Raw genomic sequence first — 21,443 nt, 5'->3', positions numbered from 1 at the left:
AAGTCACAGGATAATGATGCTTCGTTTACTGAAACTTCAAATTCGTCCACTGTCTGCGCTTGAGTACAGGTTCGATGGAATTACAAATTTCGAACCATATTTCGCTTTATGAATCAGATAGGGATTTACGGAAGGCACGTTTTATCGATGAAATTGTTTGCAACAACTTGTTTGGAAAAACAATTTTAAGAATAAGTTAATGTTAAATTCAATTTTAATTCAATGTGGTAGACATACTTCAGAGAGACCAATAGCATGTTGTAAGTACAGATAATAGCGTCAAGGTGATCTTCTGATGGTGAAGTTATTTCAGAAGTATGTGATCTACGTTACTTACTTTTCAGATGCTAAGCGGTTTTAGTCTTAGAAGACGCTGACGTCGACGATTGCTTTATCTCTTCTGTCTTAATAAAATTATAGGGTGGATTGCCAGGTATAATTCAAATGTCATGATCAACCTACCGGACCCTAGCGAAAATGATTCGCTGCAGTGCGTTCATCGTATAAGTAATGATGCTTCGTTTGACGCATCCGTAAAGAAAATGAAGATCAGTGTTCAATGTTTCTATTATAACCTTATTAACTGTGATCGTTGTTTTATACCTATAGGTGGTATGTTATTTCAATACATTCTTACTTTTCCTGCATTTCGTTCATAGCAATGAAGCAATACGTCGGAACATGTCAGAGTATGTTACAATGGATTCGATTTTGCATGTCAAACGAGACCCAGTACAATTAAATTCCTCATTCCTAGGCGGGTTTTCAGCTGTAAGTTTGGTTGCCCCTTTCCTTTACAATATTATACTAATTGTGCAGAAAAAAATCATTTGTACCCTAATTACCTATGTATAACGCACTGCGGCACCTAGAGTTCATGCCGCCTAAACTTATAACAAGTATCGCTTCCACTTACTTGCAAGCCCTAATGAGGATTTAGAGTAATTCCGAGTATACCACCGAGTACCGGTGGCATCTATCGGCGCCGGTCGTGGCACGCGCATCGAAGTAAAGCGTAGCAAGTATAAATATGCCAGTTGTAGGTGGTTCCTCAATCATTGCAGTGTGCAACATTGGAACGATCGGTTGGTCAGGATGAAAGTAAGTAGCAAGTGAATGCAGTGTGCAGTGTGCATCTAGTGAGCTCAACGGTAAATCGCCTTTGTTCTTATCCTTCGTAGAGCATTGTGTTAACTATTCTGGTGATGGTGAGCCATCGATCTTTGGCGGAAATAGCATCCCAACGGGGCGCCCCAACGAAACGTTTCATTCCCCTGGGAACTACGGAACACGTGATTTCTGCACACACTTTTGACACCAAGAACCCGGAACCGTGGGGCAACAAGCAGTTTAAGGAGATCACTATTACCAAAAATGTGCCTGTACCGTACCCGATCAAGGTGGAGCGACATGTGGCCGTTCCAGTAAAGATTCCGGTACCGATCGCAATCCATAACAAGATACCGATCGTAGTCGAGCGAAAGATCCCGGTGTACGTGGAGAAACCGATACCGGTACAGGTTGATCGTCCGGTTCCGTATGCACTGCCCGTTGAGATTCCCATCTTTCATAAGGTGGCTGTTGAAGTCCCAAAACCTTACCCGGTTCACGTCCCGAAACCCTACCCAGTTTACATCAAGAAACCGATCTTTGTAAAGCAGAAGGTACAGCATCAGAAAACCACCGTCAAACGCGTGAAGAAAAGTCCCAAGCTAAGCCAACTTGCCAAAGCGCTGAAAGTTTAAGTCGATGTCGATGAACCGGTCATTTCAACCGGTTCGTGTTGTCATTTCGTCCATGTTGGATCGTTATTGTTATTTTGTTTAACTTACTACAATAAAACACACAGCGGCAAACGGGTTGGCTAGTGCGAAGTAATTGTTGCACTACATATTTCCCGTCTGTTGCATTTGTTAAGTAGTGAATCGGTGCATCGTTTGTTTGTTGTATGGTAACATATCGCATCTGTTTGGCGTCGCTCGTTGAAAAATGGCAACCATTGCAATGGTTCGTGCACACAGCAAATTATTCTCTTCAAGTTCAAGTACCTCATCGCTGTGAGTGCAAATACTGTTTCGTCACTCAACCATGCTTCGCTGCTGGGCCTCGCCATGACTGTAGTTCCACCATCGAAATGTGAGTGCGAATTCATTACGCAAAGTGCTAATTAACTCGCACACGCACCACGCCCCCGGGGTGGCAACGGCACCCTGCGGGGGTTCAACCGAAGTAGTACGTCTCGTGGCCCACTCCCACCTTGTCGACGGTTTGGTGTTCAGTTTTCTTCCGATGCGCCTCAAACCGGAACATCTCACCGGCCCGTGATCTAAGTAATCCGATAAACGAGCCCGATCAAACTTCAAACGGAAGTGTTCATGCTCACGGCTTCGAAACCTAATTTCTTCTCTGTCGGTAATTAAATCTACCGCGGCATCGATGGCGTAACACTGGAACACTGTTAGGCAACACAAACAGAAAGCTGAGGGGAAATTAGGACATGCTAGCGAACTTCTGTCGCTGTTGATACAAACTTTACTGTTCCTTATTTTGCCTCCGTCTGATTGTTGGTTGTGTTTTCCGAGCTTCCTTTTGGACAGCCTGAAACGTGTACGAAAAACAGCAGCTGAATCGATTTACTGGACAATTGCTAGAAGCATTTTAGTGGAGAACGTTTTATGAAATTTCTATTAACGATGTTCTATTTCTATCACCAGAAATACAAACAGGCTTTTGCTACACATTACGCTTTAGTAACACTAACTTTCCATAGATAATTGCAATACGAAAGATAATTGAAACAAAAAATTCAATTTTAATTATTGTTTTTATTTTTGACAAGCCAGAGATACTAAGGGATCCTGCTAAGTGACAACGATCGTACAAGTAACAACGATCGCTATTGCAACAGACTTTTGGCTTTCTTGTGAGAAAAGATTGCATGTCTCTTTACGGTATGTGGATTTCGAAATTCTTAATTTTATCAATTGCCTATCCAGGCACCATTTGCCATTGCCTATCCAGGCACCGATGACATAACTTTTGCTTATAGAAGATGATATTTGAAGTCTTCTATTGCCTTTGCTAGTCCAATATTGAAGAAAAAAATTGACCCCTAGAGTCCCCTAACTGCCTATATTCGACAGGTAACGTTTTGTTGCAGAAAGATCAAAGTTTAGGCAGCTAATCCAAAGCATGGCTAGAAAAGTTCCGATAAATAAAAAATAGAAACGAATATCAGAATCTGCGACTTGTTGAAATTCCGAACAAGAATCGATTTTCGATTTATGAGTCCTCTCTTATATATTCGAACTAGTGCTTTGATGGATGGGATAAGTTGATGCTGAAGAATTAAGTCAAACAAACACATGTGTTTAATGCAGCCAGATAAGTTATTTTATTCTATCATGGCAATAAAACATGAATTTAACATAAAACGAACAAAGAGTAGAAGTAGAGTAGAGTAGAGCAGGGTATATTAGGTACTTTTAATAGCAACAAAATATAGTATGTCCCTATAAATTTAAACCATTACCATCACGGGCTATATAAATATTGGTAAAGTGTTCCCTTTAATTCAATCTCTCGTAAAATTCTGAACGCTATTGCTATAGCTTTGACATTTCATCAGCAACGCCAATATTAATAAAACTCGGGCACCTCTAAGCGATTCAGATCGTTTCTATAAACATTATCAGCCGGAGAAGGTACTGCGCTCGTCAATCATAACCGGCAAGCTACCGCTTCATGACGGATCATTTCAATTCCACCACACGGATAGTACGCCATTACGGGAACTACTTTGCCATTTAATTCTTGGCACGGGTTTGTCAAATCATGTGGTTAGCTAAATTGTGACCATTATGCAAAAGGCCCCCATCTTGCTGCTGCTGCTTGATTTTATCTCTATTCGGCCACGCACGCACACATCTTCATGTTCTGTGTGGTCGATTAAGTTCTCACCCACGGCGCAGATACATTTCCACACGGCAGACCGGAGGCCACTTAACTCAAATATTGCTCCTAATTAAACCCGCTTATTCATAAATACTATCGGACGTCCCGGAAACCGGTGCGCCAGTATCAATCGTTATTGTTATTGAAATTAGCATAATTTTCTGCAATAAACTATAACTTAATTTAACGCTAAAATTCCCAGCAATGCCTGTGGGATGATGATGACCCCAATATCAATATATGTTAATCGTTATTGGGTGGCCATATTCGTTTTTCGGCAGCCCCACATACGCTTCGTTTCCGATTCGGTAGCCGGCATAATGTAGTTCGATCATTCCGACACGCATGCAGGGTTCGTTCGCATGGGTAGTGTGGTAACGGTTTGGTGGGTACATTTGCAAGTTTACCATCTGGCAAAACACATGTCCACATCGGCATACAGCGATATATTTCTGTTCGAGGAAAAGCCAACTTCGAACCGCATCCGCATCGGGACGTAGGAATTGTTTTGCTTAATAAAATACGCTTCCATTTTTAACCTCAAATAATTACACCCTACATGCAACTGCTCGGTGTTGCACAGAGATGCATTGAAGCAAACGGAACTTGAGACGCTTTCCCGATTCGCCTGCCTCTAGCAATATCAAATATCAATGGGAAACTATGAATGCTGAGAATGGGTTCTAGGTACGACCCTGCATTTAATCTCCTCCGGTTCGGTCCAATCGAAAGCGATTACGGCCAACCAAGGCATATCGGTAAACCCCCATTTCAAAACTACTGCAATCGATAATTATCGGCATGGTGGGATGGAATATGCCCAGGACCGGGTGCAAGAATGTTCACTCATACCACATACGTGCACGATTCGAAATCTAATCCCTAACAGGCACAGTGGATTGTTCTGTGTGCTCCGGTCACTTGCGGGGCGCGCGTCTTCCAGGGCCTTCTCCAATATTTTTGAGGCTCGATTGGTGCTAAAAGCTCGACAAATTTTCATTTTCACGACGGCTTTTAATGGTGGCGTATACGAACATTCGTACTGTTCGTACACCCGGTCCGGTAAGCCAACGACATGTACCATACCTTTAGTGAGTTTTTGGGTAAAGCCGTGTGGCATAAGGCATGCTTTGGAGGTGCTTTTTAGTTTTTACCATAGTAACAAGCACCGGCACTCAATTCCGATCCGCTTGTGTTGCGGTTTCATGGATCAAGGTACGATAGGATCCCTCCTATACTGACTTGTGACTATTTTAACGTAGGATTTTTTGTTTTGCTTTTTCTTTAATCCTGGACAGTGGTAATTTGAAAATGAAAATAAATGTATTCATTAACAACGGCAGAATGGAGCAATGAACTTCATATATAAATTAAGGTAGGTTTTTTTGTAATAGTTGTTTACTGCTTTCTCACACAAATTTCTAACAAGTTAATTTCATTAAACAGTATGATGACAATTTCCTGTTACGTCATCACAAAAGAGATTCACAATATTTTAAAGAGATTTCTTGATAAAATCATAAACTCTTAAAATAATTCGTAATAATAAAATTGGAAATTATTTCATAAGAAAGTTCATTGGAATAGCTTCAACTGTAATAAACCCTCGTGATCTCATAGTGTCCCAAGCATAGTGGTCACCAGCATATACCTGCATGCAAACCATCATCCTTTGAGCCTGCAATATTATACAACTCGGTTTTCGTATTCCATCGTGATTTCGGTCAATCATCCGGTTCCCGGTTCACTAATAATGATTGTGTTTCGTACAATACCCGCGGAATTAGTGAAAGTTTGACCAACCGCAACTGTCGAGCGACCGCGGTTGAATGTTTTACTGCGAACAGTTTTCGCTAGCGAGGAAAATTAAATTCCAACCCACAACCCCGATATTCAATATTGAACTAAAGCTAGATTACTTTTGCCGCGTCACCAAATGGGAAGCAACCTAGTGCTGGGGAGCTGTTTTCGATATCCGGTAGCGGGCGATATCCCGAACATGGCAATCATGGGCCAACTGGATGAGAGTGAGGTTTATCGCAAATTAAAAAGATCCTCCCGTTACCGATCGAGTGCAAATGCAACTGGTTGGACGCAGGTGGACGTTCGGATTGGCGTCGCATTGGTTGTGCAAAATACAACCGTACTGCTTATTGGAGCAGCACTAATTTCCAATCAGGAATATTCTCGTCCGCGTACCTTGCTTTATGACGAGATTTAGATTTCATCACAGCTAACCAAACCGGTACGACGATGGAAGCTATGGACGATGGAAACATTCAATGCGTTTCGAATCAAAATCACTTTCCAGTGTTCGGTATGGTGTGTATAAAAAATGCATGATTAATTTTCTTTTTAGTTGGTGAATTGTTGATTGGCTGGACAAAAAGAAACAAAATGAAAAAAACCAACAAGAGGAAGAAAAAATGCTTCAACAACCAATGCATTTTTGGAACTAAACCAATGTCGCTTTATCGATAAAACAGCAAGCAAAAATCAAATGATTACTGTTGAGCTTTTACGCTTGCAATCCCATGGAACGATGGCAATCAAATCGATATATTTTTACTCTTTCCTAATTGACATGGCCAGAGAGAAAAAATAAAGTAAATTGTAAAATCCTTCCTTAATGCTATGTTTTTTGTTCCAAGCATCATTGAGCGGTGAATGAAGCAAATGGATGACAATTTGCAAAATCGGTACTCGCTCATACACCACTGAAGGCTTCTTCGTATAAATAAAATAAATAACATATAAATAACAAATAAATAAGCAGCCAAACTAAAGGTGCGAGCTTGTACATCTGCAATAGAGGACACATATGCAACGCAACGAGACTGCCGATAGGTTCACAGTGGAAATGATAGAAATTCACTCACTCGCATTTAAATGTGAACAGTTGTACTAACCAATATGAAAGGGGCACTAAAACGAGGACACTTGAAAAGATTCGATATCGTCCTCTGGGCTGGTGTTGTAGGTGTACAGATGTGTGCCACCTTCATACAGGTATCTTGTTTCACTGCGCAGTGTTTGATGATGTCTGGGCTCATGATTATTTAAAAGCATTGAAGTGAAATAGCTTGTATACTGCCACATCTGGAAGGTCATCTGGAAGGGAATGGCTTGTGGCATTGAATAGTTTAATTGATTACAGGTTTCCTTATTTAGATTTCTCGTGCGCCTATGTTGGAACTTGTATTTGAACATCTATAACAATGATTCGACGGTATTTCTTTCTAGTTCAGTGTCCAACGTTTTCAGCATCAAATCAAATCAGCTATGCACACATTACATTAGATACCTTCAAATTCTTACTCATCGATAGAAGTGCACCGCAACGACAGTCATAAATGTTCAATAAATCATTCACAACTAGGGAGAATCGAATGATGCTAGTATGGGACTATTTTTATGTGTTTTTTTTTTCGACCATAATCACGACATTCTCGGGCCAGGTGTTCGCTAGGCCAACCATTCGTACATTGCATCACTGTCTGTTGGAAAGCGCTGGTCCAAATTCACTGTCCGAAAGATGACAAGGCTCGGTAATTTACTGTCCCGATGCGGTGTCCACGTGCCACGAAAAATGTGACCAATAGCCGCGTGACATAGACATCCAAGGAAGCCATCCGAATCGAAGCACAACCAGCATGGAAGGCGGCCAAACGGAGCGCTCGGCGAAGGCGGGAATCGAAAGACCAGGATCAACTGACACTGTCCATTTATTATCGTCTTCATCAATGCCGTACGCGTTCCGCTCGCGGATGTACACACTTCTTCCATAGGCACTCACTGCGACCACGGCGCACGGAATTGGTCCAATGGGGATGGATAACCACCCGGGTGTCGCCTCCACAAGCAGTGTTTTTTTTCCTATGCTGACAATCACCTAGCCGAAGGTGTCAAGTAGAGGGAAAAAATTGATTTATTGCCTGGTGTGATGTTTTCGCCTGTGAGTGAGCTTTCTTTTTGTTCGTTCGCTACACTCTACCCACTGCGGGAACGTTATCCTTGGGCTTTCTGGCACGGGACTGTTCGATGGTATGAGAGTTCGGAAAGCTTTATTTTCTCTCGCTTTTTCCGCCTCCGCAGGACATTTTGCAATCGGTACGATGCGCGAATGGATTCCAGCATTCCCTCCGGTGGATTGGTTGCGTTTTCAATTGTCCACTCGCGGGAATTCGTTTGCCATCGTTCGTTTATTAGAATTTATTGCTCTCAGGCCTTAGCGATAGTGTCAGACTCGACAATGCTAGGGAACGCTCGCTGAACCACTGAAGTCTGAGCCCCCTTCTAACTAGATGCTGTCTGTTCGTGCAGGGAATGTATTGAGCGGACGGTAATAAAAATCGATGGTTGCAATCGTCGAAACAAAGAAGCACAGAGCGAACCGTTTGAAAAACAAAACAAAATGATAAAAATTAACTACTGAGCTATCAAATTTTTATTTATGATTTTGGAGTTCTTAACATAAAGAGAAAAGGGTCGACCTAGATGAGGAACATTGCAGACACTATGCCGTCATTGAGCGTGGCGATGATTTGGATTTCATCGTTTTGTCCACTGTTCTTATTTCTACCATTGCAACTACAAATTTTTCAGACAATTTTGATAATGATTATTTATCTGTTACATTTTTAGTTTGGTTCAACAATTTCCTCTATTAAATTACTCAAAATTAGTTATTATTCAAATGAGAAAAATTACATTTTTAGTTTGGTTCAACAATTTCCTCTATTAAATTACTTAAAATTAGTTATTATTCAAGTGAGAAAAAAGATTGTCAAAACTCCATATTCAGATCAGCTACTAGACCAGCCGATGAAGTTATCGGGATTTTCCATTGCATTACCGATATCAAATCTCATGCGGACCTTTCTCTCGTATGCTGCGTTTGTCGTATGATTATTAACTTTAAATAAATGATTATTAACAAAACGAAAAATAAGTCACTGAAAGTAAAATAAGAATTTCACTGTGTGTGTTTATTTATAGACGACCAACACCATTGTGTATATGAAACATCCACTAGCTTTGTAATTCAATTCTTTATCTAGCTTCTCAATTTATATAGAATATCCTAAAATTCATAACAGCTCAACGGAAATGAAGTGCAGATTTGTGGACATGCGAATAATCTTTCGTTACAGATCTACAAAATCTCTAAGTAAGCACATGATTTTCCCAAGTGCACACAAAAGCTTACGTCAATGACCCAGCTCCTCTTTCCGGTGCGATGTGCAGCGATAGTGCAGTTGTTGATAAAAGTGCTCACAAAAACTCACTACGCAGCCAAACAACATCATTCGTTCGACTCCTTGTCTCGCTCTTCTTTTCTGTTTCTGATGGCGGGTGAAACTTTAGCGCGCAAACTTTGTGCCTGCTCCGTAACGAAGTGGACACAGAACTACACCAGAACATCCAATCCACCCATTCTATAATGAGTGTGAGTGGCATCAGGCCAACTATACTCTGGGGAGAATACAACAAAAAATGAATCAAACAAACGCCTTCAACCATCAGCTAAATAGAACGAAGCAAAAGTTTTTTTCTAGCAGAATTTGTTGTTGTCTGTCACGATGCCTCGCCCACAACGATGGCACAAGAAGTTTTAAAGAGAATTCACAGCAACCGGAAGACCTCGCCGGGATGCGCTCGAACACACGAAGAAACCCGGCGGGAAAGAAAGTTTTACCCAGTGGAAAAGTAAGCATTGGCACAGACCGGAAACGTCCGGTACGGATCTCATTGGGCCAGCTGGCCGTTCGGATACGAACGAACCAATGGTAACTGAGCCGTTTCCACATATAAGCATATTCTTTACAATCAAATACACGCGCCAGATAGACTGGAAACAAAAACAAATATACCCGGCAACGGATTTAAGCTCAAAATAACAAGGACATTCGCTTACGTCCGGAATCTGTCTGTCGTCCAGAGTATGACAGTAGTAAGTTTACTCGCAACTTTCGTATCTTCCCAACCATCTCATACTTGCTCATAGCTGGCTGGCTGGCTTCACTAACCCAGGAAGGGAGTTCGTATTTATGGAGATCCTCCAGCATAAATAAGATTAACAGGAATAATTTCACTTTTTGCTCCCAAATTTTTCCTATGCGAAGCTGCATCCTTGCAGAACTAGCTCAATGATTACAATTCCTTTTTTGCGACCATATAAGTGTGTGTTCCTTCGAGGATTAGTGTGCTTCTTTTCGATTCACCTACATTCGGCTGTTTACTATTCTAGCAGCACAGCTGGAAACAACGACGACCACCTGGACGGTTTGCGTACATGGCAACGGCAGGTGAACAATCACACAAAGCAGTCGGAACGGAAGCGCATTCACTCTCGCTCGACGGGATGTTAAGCCCTGTTGTGGCCATTGCGGTGAAAGGAAACGGTCCACCAAATTTCTTCTTGCAAGGTTGTGGAACTTGTGTCGCGAAATCGGGCTACGCTTCCGAGATGAAATGCGCTTTGGAGACGAAAGAAAAGCATTAAAACTTACCCTTTGTTGTATGCTGTTCGGAGTATATGCTAAATTTTACAATGAGCTCAGTTGAACGTACGCCGAGTTACGATATTTTATAGTTTATTTAAGCGATTTTTTACAAAAACATGAACCTAAAACTGCCTGTTGAGAACGAGACGATATTTCTGTTACGAAACTCATTTTGATTTGAAAGCAATGCGCTTAACTTGTAACTTGTGGAAGGATCGTTATCGTTTGCCTAAATAAACATATGAGCATCGAAAGGCGCGATTCACGAAACCGGAAACAAACGCGCGTGCATAAGGTAATGGGAAAATAGCGCAAAGGCAAGAGCAACGCAATAAACCAAACCATATGAATGCAATAGCTACATTTGGTCAAGCCATAAAACTAGGTAACGAATGTTTACAGGATCGGCCATAAAAGAGGCTCGTTCAGTCAAAACAAATTGTTAGGCGGATAGGATATGTGCTCCTAACACATGTTTAAGCAAACACTGAATCCTTGATCGTTTATCAACCAGATAGCACTTGACTTAGGCTAATTATTTGTTTAGGATCAAAATGAGAATATCGTAGGAAAGAAAAGTCGCGATCGACTTCACCAATACGTTTCAAAGTTTCAATACTACATTCACCCATACATTGTTATCAAACTAATATATAAGAAACGAAATTTTAGAATAAACCATCCTTTTTACACCAGACACAGAACGATCGACTTCGTCTTTGATTTGGTAAGAGATCTTGACAGGATTCGAGAACGGATGTTTGCCCGATGCAAGTTGCACTTGGTCTTCTCCGAAGTAATCCATTGAAAGAAACCTCCGCCTGTTTAAAGCGTTTAGTCTTGGTTGGAAATTGGTTGTAACCAACAAGGGTTCAAGAACGGATGTTTGCCCGAGACGCACTGCGTTTTGGTCTTCTCTGAAGTAACCCTCGAAAGTTACAATCTTTTGAGTCTCGAGAAAGGGATCCGTTTTCGCGATAAACGTACGCGACCGAAGTACCTTCGCACTGTAGGTCGCAACTAACAATGGTGGCTCCAGAGAGGAGGTTACATATTTGTATCGCGCGTGTCTTGTAACCTCACTCGTACGAATTTACTTACAGGCGTGCTGTCGCCTCATAAGAACAGCAAGTGAAAATCCGCAGTAAAGTGCACAGTGATAAATAGTGTAGCGAACAATTACTCGGTAAAGTGTCACAAGTGACGGAATAAGTTCCGGACCTAAAGGGAAACACACGGTCGTGTTATAGAGCATCGACTGGTCAGTAGCATATAACCGTGACGACGGCTGATCTTGCTAAATATTCAGTGTATCCAAAGTGATCAAAGACAATTATAAAGGCTAAACATAATCCTGCATCGGCGAAGCAACCACGATCAGAAGGATCTGGTATTCAACGCCAAATCCAGCATCTAGGAACAGCAGACACACATCAGTGTGGAACTCGAGACTGTGACGTGTGGATTTACGATATCGCGAACCAGCGGTATCCAGGACCAACTAGCCAAACGTGAACCAGCCAATCCGCAGATTGACAGCGTAGGAGTTCACAAAAAATTCGACCAAGGAAGAATTAGCCGTATCGGATAAACAACATCAAGGTTGGGTAAAAAGTAATTCAAATTCATCCGAATTTGAAAGACAAGTAAGTATTAATACTAACAACAGCTAAATCAGGGCTTAGGCATAAATTAGCTTACTCAAAAATGCCTTACAAGTTTATTGTTAATCCTAACGGCAATTGCCGGATGTGTGACAAAATTGACACATCGGAAGAGAGCATGATAGCATGCTCAGAATGTGACAGATGTTTTCACCTCGATTGCGTGAAGTTAACACGCAAACCAAGTGCTAATGATTGTTGGATTTGTCCAAAGTGTCAAAAAATAGCTTATGAGCTAAATCGTCTCAAAAGCAGTCAAACACCCAGTGGCGAAAGACTTGAATCGCTACTGGAAAGATTGATAATAGGCCAGCAACAGCACTCGAGGGAACAAACGGAAGAACTGTCAAAGGTCATGGCAAACCTTGTTGGTGTGAAATCAGAATCATCACCCATTGAAATAATGCTAAAAAGGCAGGCATTAATGCAGTTGCCGAGGTTTGACGGGAATCCGAAACATTGGCCAAATTTTAAGAAAACTTTCGATGATACTTCGAAAGAAGGAGAGTTTTCTAACATAGAAAATTTGAATAGATTAAAGCAAGTCTTGCATGGAGTAGCGTATAGGAGCGTCCAGCAACTAATGTTGGAATCAGAAAACGTTCCTGAAATAATTACGCGTTTGAATGAAAACTTTGGAAGACCCGATTTAGTATACTTCGAGTTGCTGAAGGATCTTCAAAAGTTACGGAAAGATTCAAAAAACATTGTTTCGGAAATGACAAGTGCATTGGAAAATCTTGTCAAGAACGTACAGATAATGAAAAGACCAGCGTATTTGAACGATCATAGACTGGTTATGGATTTGACTGCTAAACTACCGCATCATATCCAAGTGAAGAGAGCGGAGCATATGGCAGCCGCATCATCATCATTAGATGTCCAAAACATTGAAGAATTATGCCAGTGGTTGAGACCTTTTGCCAAAACGGCAGAAATGATGAACACAATCGCTGTTCATACCCAAAAGGGAAATGTTAATTTACATGAACAGGGAACCTTGTATAAGCGCACCATGAGTCAAAAGAATAACCAGGCAAAGGGTACAAATAAAACATGCCTAATATGTATCAAACCACATGAGACGGTTAAATGTTTTTCGCTTGTTAAGCAAATTCCTACAGAAAGAGTGAAAATTGCTAGCGAGAAACAATTGTGTTTGGGTTGCCTGTCATCAAACAAACACACAATCAAGTATTGTAAAACCGCTAAGCCATGCGGAATACAAGGGTGCACAGATAAACATCATAAGATGCTTCATGTAAGACAAACTGCACAGACTGAACAAGTTGAGCAGGTAAATAACCATCATGAGGTTGGAATGATATGGTCAACGCACTATCAAACCTTACCGGTTAGATTAATAAATGGTGACAAGTCTATTGAGACTTATGCATTTTTGGACCCTGGCTCTTCATTAACATTGATAGAAGCAGACGTTGCTAGCAAGTTAAATTTAACAGGGCCAAACATACCGCTTCAGCTTAATTGGGCTCAAGGAATTAAAGCCATCCAAGACTCTAGTCAATTGGTACGATTGACTATTAAAGGTGCAAATAAAAAGGGTTATCGTTTAAAAGACGTAAGAACTATAAGAGGACTGAAATTGCCAGTTCAATCATTACGATACGACGAAATAAGCAAAATATACCCTCACCTAAAAAAGCTTCCAATACAGAACTTTGAAAATGTTCGTCCTACGATTTTGATAGGATTGAATCATAATCATTTGCTAATGGGGCTGGAGCATAGGTATGGAAAACCAAACGAACCAATCGGTATGAAAACGAGATTGGGTTGGTTAGTCTACGGAAAGCTAAACAATATTACAGGATCACACTCAGATCACAATATGATGATCCGTGAGGAAGACAATATGCGAGAACTAATGCATAAATATTTTTCCGTAGAAGATTTCGGAGTCAAACCGGTCGTGCAATTGCCGGAATCCGAAGAAGATAAGCGAGCTAAGGCCATTTTGAAAAATACCTTAAAATATAAGGAAGGCCGATATGAAGTCGGTCTTTTGTGGAAACAAGATAACCACGAATTTCCATGGAGTTTGGATAACGCCATGTCAAGACTGATAAGTTTAGAAAATAAACTTAATAAGGATCCGGCATTGAAGGAATGGGCTATGGAAACCTTCAAAAGTTACCTTGAAAAAGGTTATGCCAGAAAACTAGAACCATGGGAAATAATTAAAGATGCAACGCCATTGTTCTATTTGCCTCATTTTGTTGTAATTAACAAAAATAAGGACCCTCCCAAGCCACGGTTGGTTTTTGACGCAGCAGCTAAGGTGAAAGGACAATCCCTTAACTGTGCGTTACTATCAGGACCTGATAGTACAACTTCACTATTTGGAATTCTAGTAAGATTCCGTGAAGGAAGGTATGCAATTTGTGGAGACATTAAAGAAATGTTCCACCAAATTAGAATTCGCAAAGAGGATCAGAATGCGCAACGTTTCATTTGGCGTGATTGCCAAAATCGTTATCCGGACATGTATGTGATGCAAGTGATGACGTTCGGATCAACATGTTCGCCTTCATGCGCCCAAGCAGCAAAAAATACCAATGCTGAACGTTTGAAGGATAAATATCCTCTAGCATTATCACCTATCATTAATCAACACTATGTTGATGATTACGATGACAGTTTTAATTCGCTAAATGACGCGAAGAAAACCGTTGAACAAGTTATAAACGCGCACAATGAAGGTGGATTTTTTATTACAAAGTTCTGTTCTAATAGTAAGGATCTGATTGCATCCATACCTAAAGACAGAATAGATCCTGAAGCGATAAAGATGCTTGATGATAAGGATGGGGAACCTTCCAAAATTTTGGGTATTTATTGGAATACAGCAAAGGATAAGATAGGGTTCAGATCCAAATTAGAAGCTCTTCCGAAAGACGTATTGAATAGGTTGAGAACACCAACTAAACGCGAGGTATTATCCTTTATCATGAGTTTCTTCGATCCTCTAGGGCTAATTTCTCATATTACAATTCAGGGAAAAATACTGATGCAGGAATTACATAAGGAAACGAGTGAATGGGATGTTCCGATTTCGCGGAAGTTGTTTGAAATGTGGAATTTATACCTTGAAAGCATTAAGCATGCAAACAACATTCGTATACCGAGATGGATTCTGAACACACCCGGATCTGAAATAGAAATGCATACATTTGTCGATGCGTCCGAAAAGGCTTTCTCTGCAGTAATTTACGCAAGAAGCAAAGGTGCTAATGGAGAGCCGCATGTACAACTTCTCGTAGCCAAGGCTAGAGTTGCACCGATAAAAATGTTGTCAATTCCTCGATTGGAATTGCAGGCTGCATTGTTAGGAGTACGGCTTTCGGATACGGTTAAGAAGGAAACAAGATTAGTAGTCACGAAATCAGTATTCTGGAGTGACTCAAAAACGGTGCTTGCTTGGATAAATTCTACGAATCGTAAATATAAACAATTCGTCGCTCACCGTATCGGAGAGATATTAGAAACAACAACCGTGGATCAATGGAGGTGGGTACCGTCGGGACAAAATCCGGCAGACGAGGCAACTAAAAGGGTAACAAGACCATCACTTTGGTTAACAGGTCCAGAATTCTTAAACCTGCTCGAAAAGGATTGGCCACAATCTATAGTTGCCGAAACAAACGAAGAAACAAGCTTCGTAAATATGCATCATGAAGAGGAAAATTATATACAAGAGATGAAATTTTCGAACTGGTTTAAGTTGATAAAACACATCTGTATAATGATGAAAATCATTGAATTTGGCATAAAACGAAAAACGTTTATCAAAGCCTATACAATTGAGGATCGAGTCCGAGCCGAAAATATTTTATATCGGAAGGCTCAAAACGATGTTTACCCTGATGAGATCAAAGATCTTACCCAAAATAAGGAGTTGACAACATTAGGACCATTGTCAAAACTAACCCCTATGTTGGATGAAAACGGCGTTATGCGTTTCAGAAGTAGACTCGAATACGCAGAAAATCTTCCGAAGAAATTTCGAGTGCCGATTATACTACCAAAACAACACCATATAACACATCTCATAATCCAATGGTATCACGAAATGTATAATCATCAATCAGATAAAATAGTTTTGGCTGCCATACAGCAGAAATACTTTATCATTGGACTAAATACAAGCTTTCGATACGTAAAAGCAAGATGCCAATATTGTAAAAATGCAAAGGCAAAACCTGTTCCACCTATAATGGCACCCTTACCATCATGTAGGACGGAAACATTTGTTTATCCGTTTACGCATACAGGAGTAGATTACTTTGGACCATTTGAAGTAGTGGTCAAGCGTTCCACTGAAAAACGCTGGGGGGTAATTTTCACGTGCATGACAACAAGGGCGGTTCATATCGAATTGGCGGAAAAGTTAGACACTGATTCTTTTCTGCAATGCTTTATGAACTTCCAGGGAAGAAGGGGAGCGGTGTCACATGTTTACAGCGACAACGGTACAAATTTCGTTGGAGCAAACAATGAACTAAAGGATTTGGTAAAACAAATTAATTCTCGAATGGAAACGGGAGAGGCGATGAAATTAAACATTGCGTGGCATTTCAATCCACCAGGGGCTCCACATTTTGGTGGCGCATGGGAAAGGCTAATACAGATTATAAAAAATAACCTCAAAGAAATGATTAAGTATAGGAAGAATCGTCCTCCTACAATAGAAGTCTTGCGAAGCGCGTTAATTCAGGCGGAATTTATTTTAAATTCACGACCTTTGACGCACATACCATTGAATAACGAAGACGATGAACCACTAACACCCTTCCACATGCTTATTGGTAGAGCAGGGAATATTTCGATACCAATCGAGTTCCAAACACATAACCTAGAAAGGAAGCATTGGCGTTTAGCAATGCATTATGGGAAAGTCTTTTGGGAGAAATGGAAGAAACAATACCTTCCGATCATAGCTCAACGACCAAAATGGAATCGGATGGTAGAACCGATTAAGGTTGGTGACATCGTCGTCATCAACGAAACACATAATAAACTTGGTACGTGGTTGAAGGGACGTGTAGTGGAAATTCATCAAGGAAAGGACGGACAAGTAAGATCTGCTAAGGTTAAAACCTCACAAGGTATCTATCATCGTCCAGTAACCAGTTTAGCAATACTGGATGTTTACAATAAAGCCGAATCTACAAATATAGAGTCGAAGGACGACACTAAAGAAGTAGAGACAACAAATATTATTGAAAATAATAAAGAAAACGAAAATTTCGTTGGATACCACAATGACATTTCTTTAACAAATACAATTCCTGTTCAAGGAGAACGTTTAAGAAAAAGGCAGACAAAAAAGAGAAAAATAGCTCCTTGCACATGGGCACACGATAACATAACTGCTACAACAAACTATATTACGGCCACTAAAGGAAAAACAGGACCTTTGAATATAAAAATAAGAAAGAATAGTCAGCAGTTTAGATCCATAGTATTAAACTCTTGGGCCTTCATTTACATGTTACTATTATTAGTTTGTTGTCAGGCATTTGGAAACTCTATGAAAGGGTTAATTGCTTATGATTGCGCCAATAACGACATTAATATTACCAGCTACTCCTTAATGAGCGTAGCATCATGCATACCGCCAAATAAAAATGTCACAACCAAGGAGTCTCGAATTCAGGTATTACAACGAAGTCCAAAAACTCTAGTACACGTTCACCAATGTAAGGTAATTATCAGACGCTCGATTAGACACTGCGGAGCTTTATCTCACACCTCAGATTATGAAAATGGATATGCTTATATCGTAAAGGAGTTTACTCCCGATGAATGCAAAATAGCTCAATCGTTAGGCGAAATTTCACTTTCAATTGATTATAAGGTTAGGGAACTGCGACGCAATCAAACCACCAGGGGGGAGGCGCTTATCATCGGCAACGTGAAGGGTTCATCCTGCAATGGCGGAGTCTACAGAACAACAGCCTACACTTGGGAAGACGCTTTGGTGTATTACGAGTACGCGATCAGCATGTACGACTACATGGCAACTGCGGACATCGAGAACGATCAAGTGACACTTCGAAATGGAATCATATGCACCTACACAGTTGGATGGTGTTTGGATGCTGAATACGGTTATATTACATGGGCGGTGAATCTAAGACAACAATGTGAGCAGACAGATTTTGAAGTCATCTATGAAGGTACAGTGAACAAGACGTTCGACAACGATAACATCAACAAACGATATAACGCTGTATACACCTTGCTGACTAAAGAACACATGTTTTCGATAAGAGCTCGCGACACAACAAAGATATGCGGTTTTAACAGCTATGTTACTGATCATCCGAGAATATTTATCCTGGAGTTCGACGGTTATCAATCACCGTTTAAACGAAGAGCTAACAATGGCGTAAATCTCGATCTCTTCACATATTTTAACTCAAAAATTACCCTCGTCGAAAGCTACCTCGGACAACGACTAAATGAAGTTTACACAACTGTAATGACCGAGATGTGCAAGATCGATAAGGCGTTAATGGAAACCAAATTAACCCTTGCCCGTCTCAATCCAAGCGAGTTTGTTTCAAATTTGGTTAAACGTTCCGGATACACCGCGGTAGTCGCCGCAGAAGTATTATATATTCTCGAATGTAAACCAGTTTTTGTAACTTACGAGAGTAAAAATGAGTGTTATCAAGAAATTCCAGTAAAGTACGACAATCGCTCTATGTTTATGGCACCAGTGACAAGGATGCTACAACTACGAGGTACGCAAATAGATTGTACACCACTACTGCCAGCCAAGTTCACGATTGGAGGGAGATGGTACACTACTGATCAACGTCTCCGAGAAACTACTCCACCGAAGCAGTTAACTACTGACATCATTACGAGCTGGTCATATACGCCTCTACCAAGTCTAATGCAAAGTGGAGTGTACGACGCAGAAAGCCTCGAAAAGATGAAGAATCTGGTCTACGAACAAGGTGACAAGAAGAGTGCATCATCGGTACTATACAAGATCATTGCCGGTCAACATCCCAATCTTCAAGGATTTTCTTTCGACGCATTAGTAACAGAAAAGGTACTAGATAATGCTTTTGCGAAATACTGGACTAAATTCATAACGTGGTCAACATGGTTGGGTAACATAACGTCCACAGCCCTAGGAATCTACATCTTCACCAGAGCAACAAAGTTTGTTATCGACACAATAATCCATGGTCGTATTCTTTATGACATTTACGGCATTGGATGGCAGTTACTTGCATCATTTTGGGACTCTTTAACTAATTTCTTGTCACATCGCAGCCACATGAAACAACAAACAAACGAAACTACCCTACACGAGAGCACGGTTTTCATCGAAGGCGAGAAGGACATTATTCCCCCGAAACAGTACCGAGGAAAGATCGTTCAAAATAAAACAGACACAGTGTTGTATCCAATCAAACAGCTTTCAACGGTCAACGAAGAGATGAACCCCTAAAAATTTGAATGTGAATTCGTCACTGCTTCAACAGCATCTGTTCAGCAAAATCCACAATTGGTCATCGACAGCAGCTATTCAACTACGGCGTGGCAGTTACCTGCTGAACCTATCGTGAATCATCATTAAATTGATTGCGCGCAGACGAATAACAATTTTTAATTTTTTTTTTATATAAACATTCAGAAAATAAGCATTTTCATCTCAATATTAAGTTAGTGAATCCTAGTAAGAATCCCTACTCCTGGGACATCGTCTCTATATTTGCGTAAAACTGTAGTTTTACGAAGGGCGGAATGTTGAGAACGAGACGATATTTCTGTTACGAAACTCATTTTGATTTGAAAGCAATGCGCTTAACTTGTAACTTGTGGAAGGATCGTTATCGTTTGCCTAAATAAACATATGAGCATCGAAAGGCGCGATTCACGAAACCGGAAACAAACGCGCGTGCATAAGGTAATGGGAAAATAGCGCAAAGGCAAGAGCAACGCAATAAACCAAACCATATGAATGCAATAGCTACATTTGGTCAAGCCATAAAACTAGGTAACGAATGTTTACAGGATCGGCCATAAAAGAGGCTCGTTCAGTCAAAACAAATTGTTAGGCGGATAGGATATGTGCTCCTAACACATGTTTAAGCAAACACTGAATCCTTGATCGTTTATCAACCAGATAGCACTTGACTTAGGCTAATTATTTGTTTAGGATCAAAATGAGAATATCGTAGGAAAGAAAAGTCGCGATCGACTTCACCAATACGTTTCAAAGTTTCAATACTACATTCACCCATACATTGTTATCAAACTAATATATAAGAAACGAAATTTTAGAATAAACCATCCTTTTTACACCAGACACAGAACGATCGACTTCGTCTTTGATTTGGTAAGAGATCTTGACAGGATTCGAGAACGGATGTTTGCCCGATGCAAGTTGCACTTGGTCTTCTCCGAAGTAATCCATTGAAAGAAACCTCCGCCTGTTTAAAGCGTTTAGTCTTGGTTGGAAATTGGTTGTAACCAACAAGGGTTCAAGAACGGATGTTTGCCCGAGACGCACTGCGTTTTGGTCTTCTCTGAAGTAACCCTCGAAAGTTACAATCTTTTGAGTCTCGAGAAAGGGATCCGTTTTCGCGATAAACGTACGCGACCGAAGTACCTTCGCACTGTAGGTCGCAACTAACACTGCCATAGGAGCTTTTGCTTATCTTAATAGAGAGCATGTAAATATGTATCATGTAAATATTCGTTTATATATCGTTATTCCCAAGTTGTTTAACATACTTTTTTGGATATAAAACACATTTTATGCAAAGTTAAAGATCACCTTGAGAGTGGATGCCATTCGGAAACACAAGTATACTAGTGAAATGAACCGATTGATGTCTATGCTCGATGGTGAATTTACGCATATGTGTTCCGGATGTGTGTATATGTCCCTTTTATCACACATACGCATCACCCTCCGTATGTATGCACATACGTATTCCTCTATACGTTCAAAGCGATGAATGAAGTTATCTGGCGTGTTGAGTTTAATTTTCAACTTGAATGAATCTCACCTCCAAAAGACCGGAAGTTTGGAAATAAATCTCTGTCCCATGCCCTTACCATCAGTGACCCGGTTTCGGTTGCTTTTCGATACGCATCGCAATTCTGTGCTTCTATTCAAGGGTTTCTTCTACCATGACCGCGTAAGGACAAAACACGGCGCCTCATAAAACTCTTCTACACCGAAATCCCTTTCACTCACGCGACTTTAAAGCAATGATAAATTTGTTTTTTTTCTGTCTACTGTATGCGTTTGCTTGCTGAGCGG

General features: G+C 40.6%; 1 protein-coding gene across 1 annotated transcript; it reads left to right on the top strand.

Moving 5' to 3' along the window:
• The first annotated feature begins 1,095 nt into the window (after positions 1-1,095).
• LOC128305693 (MAGE-like protein 2) lies at positions 1,096-1,745 on the top strand. Its single transcript, XM_053043270.1, has 2 exons — positions 1,096-1,101; positions 1,182-1,745. The coding sequence occupies exons 1-2, from the start codon at positions 1,096-1,098 to the stop codon at positions 1,743-1,745; spliced, it is 570 nt and encodes a 189-aa protein (XP_052899230.1).
• Positions 1,746-21,443: the final 19,698 nt, after the last annotated feature.

The sequence above is a fragment of the Anopheles moucheti genome, chromosome 3 (genome assembly GCF_943734755.1).
Source record: "Anopheles moucheti chromosome 3, idAnoMoucSN_F20_07, whole genome shotgun sequence".
NCBI lineage: Eukaryota > Metazoa > Arthropoda > Insecta > Diptera > Culicidae > Anopheles > Anopheles moucheti.
Note: the sequence above shows the minus strand (reverse complement) of the source record. Positions and strands in the feature narration are given on the sequence as shown.